This window comes from Procambarus clarkii, chromosome 6, assembly GCF_040958095.1.
Source record: "Procambarus clarkii isolate CNS0578487 chromosome 6, FALCON_Pclarkii_2.0, whole genome shotgun sequence".
Lineage (NCBI taxonomy): Eukaryota > Metazoa > Arthropoda > Malacostraca > Decapoda > Cambaridae > Procambarus > Procambarus clarkii.
The window spans coordinates 32801806-32820638 of NC_091155.1; the positions used below are offsets into that span (position 1 = coordinate 32801806).

The following is an 18833-nucleotide window of genomic DNA, read 5'->3' on the forward strand; positions in this document are numbered from 1 at the left end:
GGGCTCACTAATGTAATTTAATTTGTTTTATTAATTCAACAACAGCAGTATGTTTTTTCTACATGTTGTATTAAGGAATGTATGAGTGACGTGGGAAGTTTCCCCCCACACATTGCCTCCCCTACAGAATATATATACACAGAAGAGCAGGAAACACCTCTAGTGTGATCCCTGTTCCTCCCCCCCTTCCCTTCTAATAAAATAAATAAAATAAATATGTTTATTCAGGTAAGGTACATACATACAAGTGATGTTACATTAATGGATTGATATATAGATAGAGCTAGTACATACAATGCCTAAAGCCACTATTACGCAATGCGTTTCGGGCAAGAAACGTACGTTTCTCTAACGTACCTGCGGTGAGCGGAAGTCTACGTTGAGGGCGTAGTGGTGGTCGGTGTTGAGGGTGAAGCGGCTCGCCAGGAGGAGAAGGAGCGGCGGGTACGGTGCCTGCAGAGTGACGGTCATTACACAAAGTTACTGCTTCATGGGACGAGAGGTAATTCTCATAGGTAAACAGCAGAGTGATATAGAAAAATAACAATAGCCTGGTAAAATATATTACTGACCTTCCTTACATTTACTCCCCATAACAGCCACTCTTTTTCATTCATTTGTTTAAGTGTTTTAGTCTCCCAGTTTATCCATTACATTATCACTCTTAATGCTAATATTATACTACACTTATTCCTCAGACTCACATCTACTGATCTTAACTCACATCAAATCAAATGAAATGTTTATTCAGGTAAAAGTACATACATAGAGGATTAGGTGCAAACATAATGTTGGATTTATAGATAGAGCTAGTACTGATGAGCTAGATAGAGCTAGTACTGATGAGCTAGATAGAGCTAGTACTGATGAGCTAGATAGAGCTAGTACTGATGAGCTAGATAGAGCTAGTACTGATGAGCTAGATAGAGCTAGTACTGATGAGCTAGATAGAGCTAGTACTGATGAGCTAGATAGAGCTAGTACTGATGAGCTAGATACAGCTAGATAATCTTCATCATCACCTGATGATGATGAAGGTTATACATGCTCACCTGATGATCAATGTTATACATGCTCACCTGATGATGGTGAAGGTTATACATGCTCACCTGATGATGGTGAAGGTTATACATGCTCACCTGACAGTGAAGGTGATGCATGCCCAACCTGACAGATAATGAAAGTGATCCATACTCACACGAGAGACGGTGAAGGTAAGACCGGTGTCCAGGTAGTGGAGGAGAGCGCCGGGGTGTTCATACTTGAGTGCCAGCTCCAGGGCTCGTCCTCCCTCCAGCCACTGGAGGCCCACCATGCCCTTAGTGAGTGCCCAGGCCGCGTGCGCCTGCACCAGCTGCTCTGCCCACTGTACCCAGGGTATGAAGAACTGTACTCGTGCTACCACTTACAACACTCTTCATTATCTTAACTTCAGGTGAAGGCTAGCCTTTAGGCTGCTTTTAAAACTATATCAGGCACATGAATTTAATGCAAATTATGGAATGTAAGGTGCCTTCAAGCACTGGCTGGACGCTGAATGCGAAGAATGGACACAGTGGGAATAATGACTGACCTTGAGGAAGATGTTTCCCCCCGGCAGCGTGGTGAAGTAGGTGGCTAGGGCGAGGTTGAGGGCGGAGGTTGAGGGCGTCCACTGTGCTCCTGCCTGCACCTGCACCGCCTCCTCCACCCCAACATTCACTCTACCGCTCCCAGAACTCTGCCTCAAGAGAACACGTATTCTTAATACATCTGAGCATTGTACTCGTGGTGGGCAGGTTATAATGTCCATATATCTCCACCCAATGTGCATATATCTCCACCCCATGTACATATATCTCCACCCCATGTACATATATCTCCACCCCATGTACATATATCTCCACCCCATGTACATATATCTCCACCCCATGTACATATATCTCCACCCCATGTACATATATCTCCACCCCATGTACATATATCTCCACCCCATGTACATATATCTCCACCCCATGTACATATATCTCCACCCCATGTACATATATCTCCACCCCATGTACATATATCTCCACCCCATGTGCATATATCTCCACCCCATGTACATATATCTCCACCCCATGTACATATATCTCCACCCCATGTGCATATATCTCCACCCCATGTACATATATCTCCACCCCATGTACATATATCTCCACCCCATGTGCATATATCTCCACCCCATGTACATATATCTCCACCCCATGTCCATATAGCTCTACCCCCATACTCCTGAAGTGATAGTACTCTTTGTACCAGTGTGTTCCACATTACCACTATCTTGTCATGGAGCCATTAAGCCACTTTTTGTATACTTTTTTAAAGTCCAGAAAAAATATAGCTAAAATCATACATAAATATTCCTATGCCTAGTATAGCACATATATGCACTATATTAGGCCGTAGATAGTATGTATAGGGCCCTGTATGGTTAGGCATGACTTCATAAGTCTTCTTAGCAACAAATATAGAAATAAATCCAGTTTGCCGAAGTTTAATAATTCAAAAATGTACTTTCTGGAGGTCCAACACGACATATTTGTATTTTGACCACATGGCTGCTACAAGTACTTTCATTTTAGGAGGATCGGCTGCTCACTCCTGGGCTCTCACTCTGTTTCGAGCGCCCAACTTTCACAAATCAAACACATTCTTGTTTTATAGATACTAAATGGGGTTCCCGGTGGTGCCCAGGATAGTCTCACCTTACTTCCTTCCTATCTTGCCATTTACCACATCTCTCTCCCACCCCCCATCGCCTCTCCCTTCCCTCTCTTCATCCCTCGTCACCCCTTCTCTCTACCCTTCCCATTTTGGAGGTCAGCCTCGAAGGTTGGCGCCCCTGCACAATGATATTTGTGCCGGGAACTAAACAGTATTGAGGTAAGCATCTTGTATAGGTAACCTCACAGAGAGAGGAAGGATTACCAGCTAGCTTCTAGACTGTGTTGGAGTGCAAGCCGTCAGTGTGCACTCTAGCACGAGTCACCGTTGTGCACTCATTCTAGATTCTGTAATTCTTCAGATAGATACCTCTTGTTTGGTATCTATGTGGAGCATAAAACCAGGGCTATTAATTAAGGCTACGATGGCCGACGTAGCTTCTGAGTCTTAGATATAGCCATTAGCATGCATTTAACATGTAAGCGTGTAGGCAGAGGGAGAGAGAAGCAAGAAGGGCTTGTAGTTATAAAGCCAACGGCTCCCTTGCTTGTGTCAACACGGTGACGTCACCTGAGGCACCACGTGACCGTAGGCAGCCCTGTGATTCGTGGGGGCATCTCATGGCGTCCCTAGGACGAGCTGCGCTTTCCTCTGATTGGTTAATTCGAAGACAGAGGGAAGAAGCAGCTAGGTGCCCGGCAGCCAGGCAGCCGGCATTCTGGAGTTCGTGATTGTCTTGATAGGACGTGAAGGATTGTGCTAACGGCCAGTAGCTACAATCTCCGTCCTCGCGGCGTTACAATAAATTTTATCAATCCGTTCTGATTCCCGCTATCGTGAATTGCCGTCAAAATCCAATTTGCGCGAGTTAGGAAAATTAATTTGGGATTTGAGATAAGTAAATAGTAAATATAAGTAAAGTATCACTACGTGATCACCACAGGAGCAACAGGACTGCATTGTTTATTATCTATGATAATCGTCAACATCTGTAGTCATCCATCACTAAATGACTATGGTGTGGGATTCGCCCATTGGCCGCCAGGGGGCGAGGACGTGTCTGCCCGCCCTGCAGTTGCAGCCTGGCTGGAGTGGTACTTAGGTGCTCGTCGATGCTGACGTGACCGGCATTGTGATGGGAGGCCCTCTACCCCCTGATGTGCGGGTTCACTCCTTGGGACTGGAATTCTCTGGCCGTGCTGGTTATCCTGAAGTGGAGCTCAAGATGTGTGACATGCTCCATGTCCCTGTGGAGGCATGTTTATATTTATATTTACGGTATTGAACTAGTATTTATGCACCGGGTGATGATCAGGTTTCTGGGGGAGGAGGTACTGTGAGTTTCTCCGGCGCTATGAGGGGCGATCCTTGCCACTGCCAGACACTGACATAGTTTTGATTGGCAAGCTTTCGAGAGTGATAGCGTCGTATTATCGTAAATCGTTCTCGATTAATTATCTGTCCATTTAACAGTAATTAATCTCTGAATGCTTAATTGGTCTGTGGTGACTGAGTAATTATGGCTAGCGAATTATTGTTTTGATTTGTTTGATTGTCTGAGAGATAAGATTGTGATTAACGTTGAGTACTTTGTTCCTGACTGTCCGGTTGACAGTCAATTAACATAATTAATCACTGAGACTGATTAGTGTAAAATATTACAATAATGTTTTGATTGTCGTCTTTGGAGACAAGTGTTAACTGAGGGGAAGTTACCGGAGTTTGTCTCACTGACCGGCCTTGCTTTGCTTACAGTGTAAATTAATTACAGGTTGCTGCAATTGCTTTAATTTTAATTTGAGTCCTAAGTAACTCTTAGACAATTTGAGTCTTAAGCATCCGTATTGTTCAGTTAGTTCATTATTCAGCCCGAAGCGACACAGATGGGGAATCAGTTGTTATACTGAGAGTGGCACAGAGAATAATCAGTGCTATACTTGCTTGTTACGGTATCCACACCATTTCTGAAGTGTGGAGGGGCGATTTCGGCGCCATTTATGGACCTGCACTCCACCTCCCAGGTATGAGGTGAGATGCAGACAACTCCATCTGTTATCGGTGGTGTGGCATCTGTAAAAGGCTCCTATTTCATATCTCAGTTAGAAGGTGAGGTCGATGATGACCTCTGGTGGGTGGCGTAACATTGATATCTCGGTTGTGAAAACAATTACAATTTCAATTCCCTCGGTAGAAGGGTGTTATTCTAAGGTCATCCAGTATACTGTCTGTCTAGCTAAGGACGTTTTATGTTCAAGAGGTGATGTAAGGAGGCGATTGCGCTGAGGTGGGAAGTTAACCTTGCGCAGTCCAGAACTCTTGACTTGGTCCTGTGAGAGTACAAAGTAGCCACCGTCGATAGTAGCAGTGTGTTAGCTGTTGGATTTATGTAGTGTTGTATGGACTGACGTACCCAGGATTTTGCCAAGAAGAGTTACGAGATGACAGTAGTGTGTCTGTTTAGAAGTGGTGCTAGTGTGTTGCTAGAGATTTCTGCCAGGGTGTTAGCTAACCCTGTACATGATTATTTGAGACCCCTGTCAGCGAGTTGCTGAAGCCCTCTGCCAGTGTGTTTCTGGAGAGCAGATGTGGGGTACAGGGACATCATGACGATGCGATGTGTAGACTGGCCCATAAGAGCTCGCCGGTGATTACCATTGAGCGTAGATGACGTGTACCTGGACGTAGTAGACTTGCCATGAATTGATGAACACTGCAGATCTATTGAGCGTCCTTAGTGAAAGCGACACAGTGGAAATATATGTAGTAATACGTAGAGAGATAATATATATATATTGGTGAAGGTGATAATACATTGGTGAAGGTGTAACTGCGTATGAACAAATCCACAAGGGCCGTGACGAGGATTCGAACCTGCGTCCGGGAGCATCCCAGACACTGCCTTAATCGACTGAGCTATGACAGGGTTAAAAGGGTTGAAACCGAAGTTCCACTGAACTTACTGGATCCCGTAGCCTCTCCGAGGCACAAACCAGGATTTTACACCCCCCCCCCCTGCACCCGAGCTATGTCAATAGGGCGTTCTCCCTCTTCGCCCTTACATCATTACATAGTGTAATGGATTACACTGGATGGAAGTGTCTGGGATGCTCCCGGACGCAGGTTCGAATCCTCATCACGGCCCTTGTGGATTTGTTCATTTGATGCATGACGTTAGTGTGATCTCTGTGTAACTTCTTGAGGTTATCTTGAGATGATTTCGGGGTTTTAGTGTCCCCGCGGCCCGGTCCTCGACCAGGCCTCCACCCCCAGGAAGCAGCCCGTGACAGCTGACTAACTCCCAGGTACCTATTTACTGCTAGGTAACAGGGGCATTCAGAGTGAAAGAAACTTTGCCCATTTGTTTCTGCCTCGTGCGGGAATCGAACCTGCGCCACAGAATTACGAATCCTGCGCGCTATCCACCAGGCTACGAGGCCTACGAACTGTGTGTTATTTATCCCCTCCCCTCTTTATTCCTTGCACTGTTACTTGCTACTGCCAATTCTTGAAAATTTATCATCGACTTGGGGTAGGATCAAGAAGAAGAGGTTATAAGATATGTTAACAGAAAAGAACCTGGTTACGGGCCCAAGCTGGCCCTAACATTGCTGTTGATTAGCAGTCTTTAAGCTGTCGTGGAGCCGGTCCACGAGCTCCATGAGCCCTCATGGAGCCGGTCGGCCGAGCGGACAGCACGCGGGACTTGTGATCCTGTGGTCCTGGGTTCGATCCCAGGCGCCGGCGAGAAACATTGGGCAGAGTTTCTTTCACCCTATGCCCCTGTTACCTAGCAGTAAATAGGTACCTGGGTGTTAGTCAGCTGTCATGGGCTGCTTCCTGGGGGTGGAGGCCTGGTCGAAGACCGGGCCGCGGGGACACTAAAGCCCCGAAATCATCTCAAGATAATCTCAAGATAATCTCTGTCACTGAAGGACATTAACATTACTTCAAGATTACTTTGTTTTGTTTTGAATTAGATTTAGTTCTTTTTGAATAAATTGTTATTGTTGCCTAAGAAACTGTCTTTATGCCAATACCTTCCAATATTATTGTCCCACATGTATTGCAACATATCGAGCTGTTCTTGCCATTCTTTAGTGATGGCCGGATTCTGGATTCGAACTCGATTCATAGCCGCACACATCAAATTAAATTTGGAGTGAGAACTCGTGAGCTACCCTTAATATTGCACTATGTAGTCGAGAAGGCACTCCCCTCACGGGAGTGTCAGGTGCGAGGGCCCTCAGAGGAGTGTCAGGTGTGAGGGCCCTCATGGAGGGTGACAGGTGGGAGAGCCCTCATGGGGGGTGACAGGTGCGAGGGCCCTCATGGGGGGTGACAGGTGGGGGGCCCTCATGGGGGGTGACAGGTGGGAGGGCCCTCATGGGGGGTGTCAGGTGGGAGGGCCCTCATGGAGGGTGACAGGTGGGAGGGCCCTCATGGAGGGTGACAGGTGGGAGAGCCCTCATGGGGGGTGACAGGTGGGGGGCTCTCATGGGGGGTGACAGGTGGGGGGGCCCTCATGGAAGGTGACAGGTGGGAGAGCCCTCATGGAGGGTGACAGGTGGGGGGGGCCCTCATGGGGGGTGACAGGTGGGAGGGCCCTCATGTGGGGGTGACAGGTGGGGGGCCCTCATGGAGGGTGACAGGTGGGAGGGCCCTCATGGGGGGTGACAGGTGGGAGGGCCCTCATGGAGGGTGACAGGTGGGAGAGCCCTCATGGAGGGTGACAGGTGGGGGGGGGCCCTCATGGGGGGTGACAGGTGGGAGAGCCCTCATGGAGGGTGACAGGTGGGAGGGTCCTCATGACGGGTGAGAGGTGGGAGAGCCCTCATGGGGGGTGACAGGTGGGAGAGCCCTCATGGAGGGTGACAGGTGGGAGGGTCCTCATGACGGGTGAGAGGTGGGAGAGCCCTCATGGGGGGTGACAGGTGGGAGAGCCCTCATGGAGGGTGACAGGTGGGAGGGCCCTCATGGAGGGTGACAGGTGGGAGGGCCCTCATGGAGGGTGACAGGTGGGAGAGCCCTCATGGGGGGTGACAGGGCCCTCATGGAGGGTGACAGGTGGGAGGGCCCTCATGGAGGGTGACAGGTGGGAGGGCCGTCATGGAGGGTGACAGGTGGGAGGGCCCCATCATCCACGACGCGGCCTCTGCATCGCACAACAATACTCACATAAGAGTAACTATTATAGAACATCTGTGATAATAGTCACTCTCTCGTGTAAAAGAGAATGTCTGTGTGACTCGTTTTCTGTCTACGTGTTTGTCCGAGGCTGGTAGCCAGACGCTCGGGGCTAGTCTCTCCCGAGACTAGCAGTAGTCTTCAGAAGGGTTCTTGTGGCTAGGTGTATAATATGGGCCAGTTGCAGTCGGCCATATTGCCTCCCTTTAAGAAATATCGGCTCCAACAGCGATGCTCAGCGATTTTAATGAAGTCAGAATTCAAAATTTATTTTCCAAATAGATGTTGCTGAGCACGTTTTTAGCCGTTCATAAAATTATATTTTATGAGAGAGAAATATATCCACGTACCCCTAAGAGTTAACTATAAATTCAGTGACAAAGTTGTTAGCCTCTATAACAGAATTTGCTCCTATTTGCACTGGATTTTCTCACCTGGAAGTTGTTGGGGAAAGTGCCGAGGTGGTCAGCCTCGAGGGCAAGCTGGAGACTGCCCCACGAGGAGGACGGGTCCACGAGGGTGACCAGGTGAGAGGTCTTGAGGGAAGAGTTCCTGTGTACAGCGTATGACATCACGCCCACTGCCCGCTGTCCAACCCACATCCGGCCAGCCAGAGTGTAGGTGTCCAGGGCTAGCGAGAGCTTCCCGTGCAGGCGTGCCAGCTCCGGCAGCGTCTCCGTCGCCAGTGTCACCTGAGGGTATGTATTGCCTTGCTATAAACCCAATGTTAAAGACTCTACAGTTTTATTACCAGTAAAATTAAAAATGTAAATAAATGTCGGAAAAACCGACACCATTTCAATAAATTAGGCAGATAATATTGCTGCTAATTTACTATTAATAAATTAACCTTAAAGAATCTTAAATCATTCATAGAAAACTGATGATTAATCCAGTGGAATTTTCCTCGGGAGAAAACAGGGAATCATGGCCATGTAGCCATTAAATTCACCAGCTAATAATACTGTGAATTCCTCTTAAAACACCAGTCTAGCATTAGAAGCAATAAAAAAGTATTCTCTGTGACTGGATCTAATATAATTACTAACAAACTAAAGTCTACCTCCCACTGTCAGTATAAGGGCAGTATTAGAACCGACGAGGGAGGAGCGTCTCTCAAGCCGAGAGAGGCAGACGCCATTAAAATTTAACGTAAACATAAATTTAGTCTCACTGGTGCCTCACAAGCTCCATAAATGTTTCCCTCTAGACGCAGTGTTACGGCACCAAAAACGTCCCGTCATCAGCACGATCTTCGTCAACAATAAAGGAAGTGTTCTGTACCCGATTCCAATTCTATCTACCAATTGTTGGCCAGTAATAATAGATTAGAGAACACCGGTTAGAATGCTTGGCAAGCCAACCAAACGGGGGTAATTATTAATTAAGTCTTATCTAATGAATTACAATATTTGCCCTGATATAGCTGTCATATATAGGTTACGATTATTATTGTGCGTCCTTTGACAGGTGAAATTGAAGTGGAAGAAGAAATAATAACAATTACCTGGTATAACGTGTGATGAGGCTAGCCTCACCCACGACGAGTATTGGTTGGCAAGTTCTTTCATGTTCATATCTAGTTGACCAGGCCATAACCAACCATACAGATAAGACTTCCCCCATTCAAGTTACTAATCTGTGTAGTCTTAATATTGTAGTGAATGTTTACCAATTAATAATTTCAATTGATAGACTATATATATAAATAATATACCCCCCCAACTTGTGTTAAAAACGATTTGTGGGAATAAAATTATTCAATCCACTATAACATCATACAGTCCGTTTTCGAAACAAATTAACGTAAGAAATAAATTACTTTACAAATTATATATACAGTATAAATAAATTGTAAATAAATCAATAAATCCCACAAATCAGTTTTCCCCACAATAAAATTCATGATACATTATAGTTCTCCTGCTCCAGTTGCCCGATACATGCAGGAACAATGCAAATAATAGACTTAAAAATTAATTAAAATTAACACTATTCGCACATAATAAGGAAATATGTACATATACATGGTCAAAGTAAATTGCAACATCCGGAAGATAAAAGTCCAACATCATGTATAAGCCTTCCACTCCTCTTAAATCACTGAAGTTGGTCAAAACGAAAAAGACCAAGATGGATAATATTAGAAGCAAAATGCTGAACCTCTGAAAGAAAAATCAGTCCACCAGGAGTCATATAGTTTATAGAAAAGGGATATACAAGAGGCAAATAAATCCAGGAAACCTAGGAAATTAGATCAGCTAAAAGAAACCTAGAAAAATCTTCTTTAAACCATCATGAGAGAGAGATCCAAAGTTTTGTATTACTGACAAAAGTAAAACCAAGATAAAAGACTGTTTGACTCTGAAAAGATGTAACCAACACAGTTATAATTGATGATAAAACGGCAGTGATTACTGATTGCTTTACACAAGTGCGCGCACTAGGAACACCCACACAAAGGTTTACACAAGTGCGCGCACTAGGAACACCCACACAAAGGTTTACACAAGTGCGCGCACTAGGAACACCCACACAAAGGTTTACACAAGTGCGCGCACTAGGAACACCCACACAAAGGTTTACACAAGTGCGCGCACTAGGAACACCCACACAAAGGTTTACACAAGTGCGCGCACTAGGAACACCCACACAAAGGTTTCAGTCAGGGAAGTAAATAAATAAAATTATATTTTGTGGGAAACAATCGGGAAAGAGCATTGACAATTAAAATTGTTCCAAAGCTCCAGGTGTGGATGGAATTCAATCCTAAATCGTTAAAGAACTCCCCGATGAAGTGTGTTTACCACCGAAACTGATATTATGAATAGCTATAGACCAAGAGAATGTCTCCCAAGATTGGAAGCTAATGTCACCCTCATCTTTCAAAGGTAGTAAACTTCCAGAAGAAAATTATCGACTAATGAACCAAGCCTCACATATAGTTCATGGAGGGAACTAACAACATGGTTGGGGTTACAAATGAATCCTGTCTAAATAATCTGCTCAAATTTGTGGAATAAATAACAAACTACACAACTACAGCCTACTTCCATCAGCTGTAGAATATATGGAGGTCTCTAAAGCTTTTGGTAACGTAACACTTGAACAACTGGCAAGGAAATTACAAGTCCATGGAATAAAGAGTAAATTACTAAGCTGGATATAACACAATGGTTAAAACAAAGCAAGCAAAGAGTCGCCATAAATGGAAATTAATCTGGGGGACAAAAGTGTAGGGAAGGAGGACTGCTGAACGAGGACGCCAGGTGCCGTCTTGGGGCCAACCCTTTTCCTTACCAACGCCAATATAACAGACAAGACCATCACAAATGCTACAGCATCTTACTTGCAGATGACACGAAGCTCTGAGGCCAAGTGAGAGGCACAAACGATAACGAGGCTTTGGCACGCTCCGCAAATTCCACAAATGTTCAAAGGACTGACAACGGCTTTCAAGACTGAACCATGCTAGACATTATATTAAACATCGCAACTATCATAGCAACAGATGTATAAGGTCATTTGTGCAGGTGTGAAGGGATGAATAAAGTTACTTGTGTAGGTGTGTAAGGGGGTGTATAAGTTCACTTGTGCAGGTATATGGAGGTTGTATGAGGTCACTTGTGCAGGTGTGAAGGGATGAATAGTCACGTGTAGGAGTGTGGGGCTTGCATAAGATCACTTGTGCAGGAATGTGGGGTGGAATAAGGTCACTAGTCCAGGTGTGTGTAGAGATGTATAAGGTCACTTGTGTAGGTGTGGGGTGGTATAAGATCACTTGTGCAGGAATTTGGGACGGAATAATGTCACTTGTGCAGGTGTGTGTGGCGGTACAAAGTCACTTGTTCAGGTGTGTGGGGCGGTACAAGGTCACTTGTGCAGGTATTTGGGATGGAATAATGTCACTTGTGCAGGTGTGTGGCGGTACAAAGTCACTTGTTCAGGTGTGTGGGGTGGTACAAGGTCACTTGTACAGGTGTATGAGAGGCATCATACCAGGTGTGTGTGAGAGGCACCACACCAGGTGTGTGAGCAGCACCACCACACCAGGTGCAGCAGGTACTCACATCTCCAGTGATGAGGTGGGTGGGGGTGTCAGGCTGGTGGGGGTCAGGCGAGGGTTGGTGGAGAGCCTTCTTAGCCTTCATGTTGAGCTTGACCTCGCCCGTGTGTGGCGAGGTGGCCGTCAGCAGCGTCTCCAGGTACACCGTCAGCAGGCCTGGCTCCTCGGCCTCCTCGTCAGTCTCCTCCTCGGCCTCGGGAACTATCAGTATCCTGTCAAGGGTTATCACCAGGGACACAATAGTGGGCAGTTATGTTTGAAGGATTTATTCGCTCACACATATTGTCGACGTGAACATCTAGAACATGTGACTGCTTGATACTGACCCGTGACCCTTGGGGCCCAGTTGCTGGAGGTCCAGGTCCCAGGTGAGGAGGTAGGCGGCCTCAGGTCCAGCTCCCGCTGACAAAGTGACATATGCCAACACAGACTCCAGGCCAGACACCGTGGAGCCAGCGTCTCCGGCCACCGTGTAGTAGGTGGCTGCTGGCGTTAACAGCGTCGCCTTCAAAATGATTTGATTTAATTTGTGATTAACAAGAGATATATCCTCATTTTATGCAGCTGTTGTATGTGAAGGATTATATAGTGGGTGTCGAGGGTGTTTATAAAGCTGCCCATCTCGCAATATGATTGATCATACGGTGGAAATGTAATCGGTAGCCTCATTAAGAGCACATCCTCAACAACACCAGAGTGGAGAAATTAATTTCAAGCATGTCACAGGCCTGCACGGTCAGCTCCGAGGGTAACGAGCCTGTGGCACCTATTTCCTGCCCTTCCTCGATTCTTTAACTTTTTAATAAGATTTACTATGTTCAGGACATTTGATGAAACTTCAAGATACATAATATAAGCTTTGTAACATCAATCAGTGCATTGATTTGGATAATTTTAAATGCATATTATTGATTCACAAAACAGCTTAATTTGGAAGTAAAAATGTGCACGTTTAGGAGTTGAACTAGGAAATACTCATTGTCTGGATTGTATTACCGCATTACCGACTGAATTATGGATTACCGCAGAAATGTTTAGAAATGCTGATCTGAACCTCTGGAAAATTTTCCTAAAACTTTTGACTTTATACAAAAAATGTAATTAGAGTAGTAGTATTAACAGCATCTTCACCGCAATATTTATGAGAGACACAGTTTACAGTGATGGCTTGATCCAGGCTAGTTACAGGGGTGGTCTTTGTTACCCAATTAGTTGAACATGCACTAGTTCAGTGCTGCTCCTTCAACAACGCAATACAAGCCTGGTGCATAACCTGTCCGTTGCTGACGCGACAAACGTCTCAGTGACAGTAAAATATGTTATTTTCCAATATTCATGTTCAATATTCATATTTGTTATTCATCAACATATTCGTTGATGTTTTACACATACCAAAACCTTTCATTTCACTTTTACATTTCATATATTGCTTTAAGGTACAACAAAGTTCATTTAATAAAATTTAATTTAATTGTCTTTGAAAAGTATTATTAATTTTTTGAACAGATCATTTATTTGAATCTTTTTCTGTTATATCTGTGTTAATAATGAAACAATGAATATCTCTTAATAATCAACTGGAGAGGCAGAAATTATTCTTTTTTTTTTAATAAAGGTTTATTGTTGCTTGTTCAATAATTTTACTTCTTACGAATTATTAGTTGTTAATAACATGTAATTCGTGAATCTGTTCAATTTGAAACAATTCGGAATATTTGCCGGTTGCCTAAACAGACATTTAAAGAAAGTTTCCAAGTATTTTGTCCTCCACGAGCAGAGATTATCGCCAATTTCGGCACAATCTTTGGTGAAGGGTCGCCACCCATGAGCTAATGTCTACTGGTCATTCAATTCCTTCGTGGTCTGTCACATTGTTCATCACGTGTTCATCATCTCTTCGTTATTTACACACAATATGTTGCGTGTGAGGTCATGGCCCAGTTCCTGCTCACAGAGTTTACACTCGAGTGCTCAGGTTTGGCAGATTTGCCTCTTGCAAATGTTAAACTAAAAAAATTGGTTCATATTTTCTTTTTACTCAAGACAGATTTCCTCTGGATTTACATTTTCAAAAAAATTGAAAGCCATTGAATTTATTACATGGTGATATTAGTGTTAATTGTATTTGCACTTCGTAAACACCAACATAATGTTAAATAAATACCTTAGCGAAGTGTTGAGCGTTGAGGAGAGTGCTGCCGGCCCGGCCCTGGACCACTCCGACCCACACCTCGTTCCTCTCCCCTTCTCTCACTCGCACCTCCTGCCTGCCAGGGACCTGCCAGGGTTAGTGCCCACCTTGATCATGCCCCCCACCCCTCACTCGCACCACCTGGGAGTGAAGGGACAACACCCAGTACAGTGTCTGGACAACACCCAGCACAGTGTCTGGACAACACCCAGTACAGTGTCTGGACAACACCCAGTACAGTGTCTGGACAACACCCAGTACAGTGTCTGGACAACACCCAGTACAGTGTCTGGACAACACCCAGTACAGTGTCTGGACAACACCCAGTACAGTGTCTGGACAACACCCAGTACAGTGTCTGGACAACACCCAGTACAGTGTCTGGACAACACCCAGTACAGTGTCTGGACAACACCCAGTACAGTGTCTGGACAACACCCAGTGCAGTGTCTGGACAACACCCAGTACAGTGTCTGGACAACACCCAGTACAGTGTCTGGACAACACCCAGTACAGTGTCTGGACAACACCCAGTACAGTGTCTGGACAACACCCAGTACAGTGTCTGGACAACACCCAGTACAGTGTCTGGACAACACCACACCAATCACCACCACCACACCATCAGTAGTAGTAGAAAACCAGGCTGTGGGGGCCAGTTTTCATTTGCTCGAGGGACCCCCGTAGTCTGAGTACTTTTTCGTTAACTCGGCGACAGATCCCTTCCGTCCGAATCATTTTCCCCCTACCTCGGCGACGGATCCCAGTAGTCCAGGGGTGTTTATATTTTTCGTATTATTTATCAACTGTTCCCTTTAATCATATAATTTTCCAAAAGGGGGGATTATAAGGCTCCTTTCTGGTCTTGACTATTTCGCCCAAGGAGATTAAAACGATCGCCTCCCGTCATCCTGAAATGTGCTCACCTCGGTAACCCCGCACAGTCATCCCTAATGGTCAATGATGTCATTAGCCAGTGACTCTTCATCTTCCCCAAACAAGTCCGTTTTCCGTGATACCGTAGTTAACCCCCATTTTCATATTTATTCTCATTTTCAATATTTGTACCAAGGTGATTAGAGGGATCCCTTCCGACGGACCTAATGTGGAATAACGTCATCCTTCATATTCCCTCAATAAATCCGTTATCTGTGATGGCGTATTTAATCCCATTTTCAAGTCTATAATATTAAATCCCATTTTCAATGATTATTTCTGGGTAAAAGATTGCATATAGAACAGTAGAATGAAATTGCAGAAGGCCTTTTTGGGTGGGGCCATACAGTAACTCCTATTTACTTACCGCCAAACATCAACTTTCACTATGAGATAAACTGCAGAAAGGTCCATGTGTGAGAAGCCAGGAAATTGCATAATGTGCACACACACCTATATTTACCCATATCATTCGCAAATAAATGATAAAAACTTATCTATTGTTATTCCCTGTATCCACTTACACCCTTCAAACATGTCACCTATATAAACTGCAGAAGACCCATTCCTTCTCTCTTCTCCAAACTATAGAATGGCATATTCGTTCAAATACTTGTAGTAGAGACTAACTTAAATTGTGTGTAAAAGATTGTCTATGCCCCCAGCTTACATATTTTCCTCCGTCCCCAAATGCGAAGACCATTACTCAACGATCTGTTGAAGTCTCCAAGCGAGTTCCTCCACATCGTATACATATTTTTAATTATATAATTTTTGAAACAAGCTGTATCATCACTCGGTTGTTTCATTTTTACCCTCCTTTATTGGTAATCCCTTGTATGCCTCATTAATTACCCTAAAAACATCCACACACACACCTCAATGTAACATAAATCCAATTATACCGTAACAAAATACTCAGTGTGTGTGTGTGTGTGTATATATATATATATATATATATATATATATATATATATATATATATATATATATATATATATATATATATATATATATATATATATATATATGTCGTACCTAGTAGCCAGAACGCACTTCTCGGCCTACTATGCAAGGCCCGATTTGCCTAATAGGCCGAGTAGTTTTCTTTATTTTCAATAAATTGTTTCTAAATAGTTTATTTCAATCATTAATATTATATTATATTAGGAACATAAATTATTGACTTAGTTATGTTAGTTTAGGTTATGTAGAGATAGGTTAGGTTAGGTAGGGTAGGTTAGGTTGGGTCATATATCTACGTTAGTTTTAACTCATATACAAAAAAAAATTACTCATTCATAGTGAAATGAAAAGCTTTATCATTTCATAAGAAAAAATGAGAAGATATATAAATTCAGGAAAACTTGGCTTATTAGGCAAATTGCGTCTTGCATAGTAGGCCGAGTACTGCGTTCTGGCTACTAGGTACGACATATTTTATATATATATATATATATATATATATATATATATATATATATATATATATATATATATATATATATATGTTTCATTGAATATGACCACATATTTTGTATTTATTATTTTCTGGTTTAGGGCTTCTATCCCTCTAACTATTTTCTTAGCATCAGGGCTTAATTGAAATAGGAGTTCTCCAAAACTCATTTTCGTACTTTTAAGGTGAAGAAAAGAAGTGATTTACTATAGAGTGTATTACACTTATTTGTATAATTTGCACGACGTTTCGAACCTCCATGGTTCATTCTCAAGTGAACAGATCTTACAATACTAGTTGATTTTATACCCGCATTAGGTCAGGTGATAATACAATGAAGGTGAAAACATGGGGGGATACATAAGGGATAAACATAGGGGCTGCAGAAGGCTTATTGGCCCATACGAGGCATCTCCTATCTAAACACAAAGATTAATCCAGTGTAATTGGCCTGTTATGTTGGACATTGTCTTCTGTGTTGGCATCGATATGTTCTTGTCTTGTCCTTACTCTCATGGTGGGTAGAGTAAATAGTTCCGTGATTTGAGTGTTCATGGTAGGTCGCTCTATTCTTATGTGAATTGCCTCAAGAATTTGTAATCTTCTTGAATCTTGGGTTTTGTCTATTATGCAAGTATTCTTGTTCAACATTTCTCTTGTTAGAGTAATGTCATGGGCTTGTCTCATGTGATTCCTAGGGGCACCAGATTGAAGATGGCATGTCAAACGCCTCGTCAGCTTGGTCGACGTCATACCTATGTACTTACATTGAAGGTTACATCCTTCGTGGGGGCAAGTGTACATGTATACAACGCTTGACTGCTGTAGAGGGTTCTCCGTCGGCTTCGGGCTGTTTTTGATAAGGAGTTCGGAAGTCTTCTTGGTTTTGTAGAATATTATCAGGTTTATGTTTTGGTTAGGAGTAGTGCTTTTTACTCCTTTACGGATTATTTCTTTCATTATTCTTTCCTCTTTTATATGTTCACTGTGCATGGTTGATTTGTAATATAATTTTATTGGGGGTGTTGTGGTTTCTGTTCTAGGTTCTGAATTATACCAACGGTCCAACTGTCTGAAACGGTAGAAGTGAACGGTAGAAGTGAGTGCCCCCAAAGATACAAAGCCAGTGTTCTCAATGCTTATATTCGTCGAGCGCTTACCCACTGCTCTGAATGGAGCAACGTGAGTAGAGAGTTTGAAAGAGTAACTCAGGTATTGGTGAACAACGGATATAGCAACGCGGAAATAAACGCTGCTATAAGAAGACACTTGGACCGTTGGTATAATTCAGAACCTAGAACAGAAACCACAACACCCCCAATAAAATTATATTACAAATCAACCATGCACAGTGAACATATAAAAGAGGAAAGAATAATGAAAGAAATAATCCGTAAAGGAGTAAAAAGCACTACTCCTAACCAAAACATAAACCTGATAATATTCTACAAAACCAAGAAGACTTCCGAACTCCTTATCAAAAACAGCCCGAAGCCGACGGAGAACCCTCTACAGCAGTCAAGCGTTGTATACATGTACACTTGCCCCCACGAAGGATGTAACCTTCAATGTAAGTACATAGGTATGACGTCGACCAAGCTGACGAGGCGTTTGACATGCCATCTTCAATCTGGTGCCCCTAGGAATCACATGAGACAAGCCCATGACATTACTCTAACAAGAGAAATGTTGAACAAGAATACTTGCATAATAGACAAAACCCAAGATTCAAGAAGATTACAAATTCTTGAGGCAATTCACATAAGAATAGAGCGACCTACCATGAACACTCAAATCACGGAACTATTTACTCTACCCACCATGAGAGTAAGGACAAGACAAGAACATATCGATGCCAACACAGAAGACAATGTCCAACATAACAGGCCAATTACACTGGATTAATCTTTGTGTTTAGATAGGAGATGCCTCGTATGGGCCAATAAGCCTTCTGCAGCCCCTATGTTTATCCCTTATGTATCCCCCCATGTTTTCACCTTCATTGTATTATCACCTGACCTAATGCGGGTATAAAATCAACTAGTATTGTAAGATCTGTTCACTTGAGAATGAACCATGGAGGTTCGAAACGTCGTGCAAATTATACAAATAAGTGTAATACACTCTATAGTAAATCACTTCTTTTCTTCACCTTAAAAGTACGAAAATGAGTTTTGGAGAACTCCTATTTCAATTAAGCCCTGATGCTAAGAAAATAGTTAGAGGGATAGAAGCCCTAAACCAGAAAATAATAAATACAGAATATGCGGTCATATTCAATGAAACATGTTTGAAAGAAAACCTGCTGCCAG

At 43.5% G+C, this 18833-nt stretch overlaps 1 protein-coding gene across 2 annotated transcripts in view; it reads right to left on the reverse strand.

Annotated features, from left to right (window-relative positions):
• Nucleotides 1–18833, reverse strand: part of LOC123753944 (uncharacterized) — a 260619-nt gene that overhangs the window by 99083 nt on the left and 142703 nt on the right. For both annotated transcript variants that reach the window (XM_069308142.1, XM_069308152.1), the window contains 7 exons: nt 14100–14202; nt 12262–12440; nt 11940–12147; nt 8304–8561; nt 1574–1720; nt 1199–1366; nt 358–453 (listed from right to left, as the gene is read on the reverse strand). In XM_069308142.1, the coding sequence (XP_069164243.1) occupies nt 358–453; nt 1199–1366; nt 1574–1720; nt 8304–8561; nt 11940–12147; nt 12262–12440; nt 14100–14202 (1159 nt within the window). The remainder of the gene's footprint in view (nt 1–357; nt 454–1198; nt 1367–1573; nt 1721–8303; nt 8562–11939; nt 12148–12261; nt 12441–14099; nt 14203–18833) is intronic.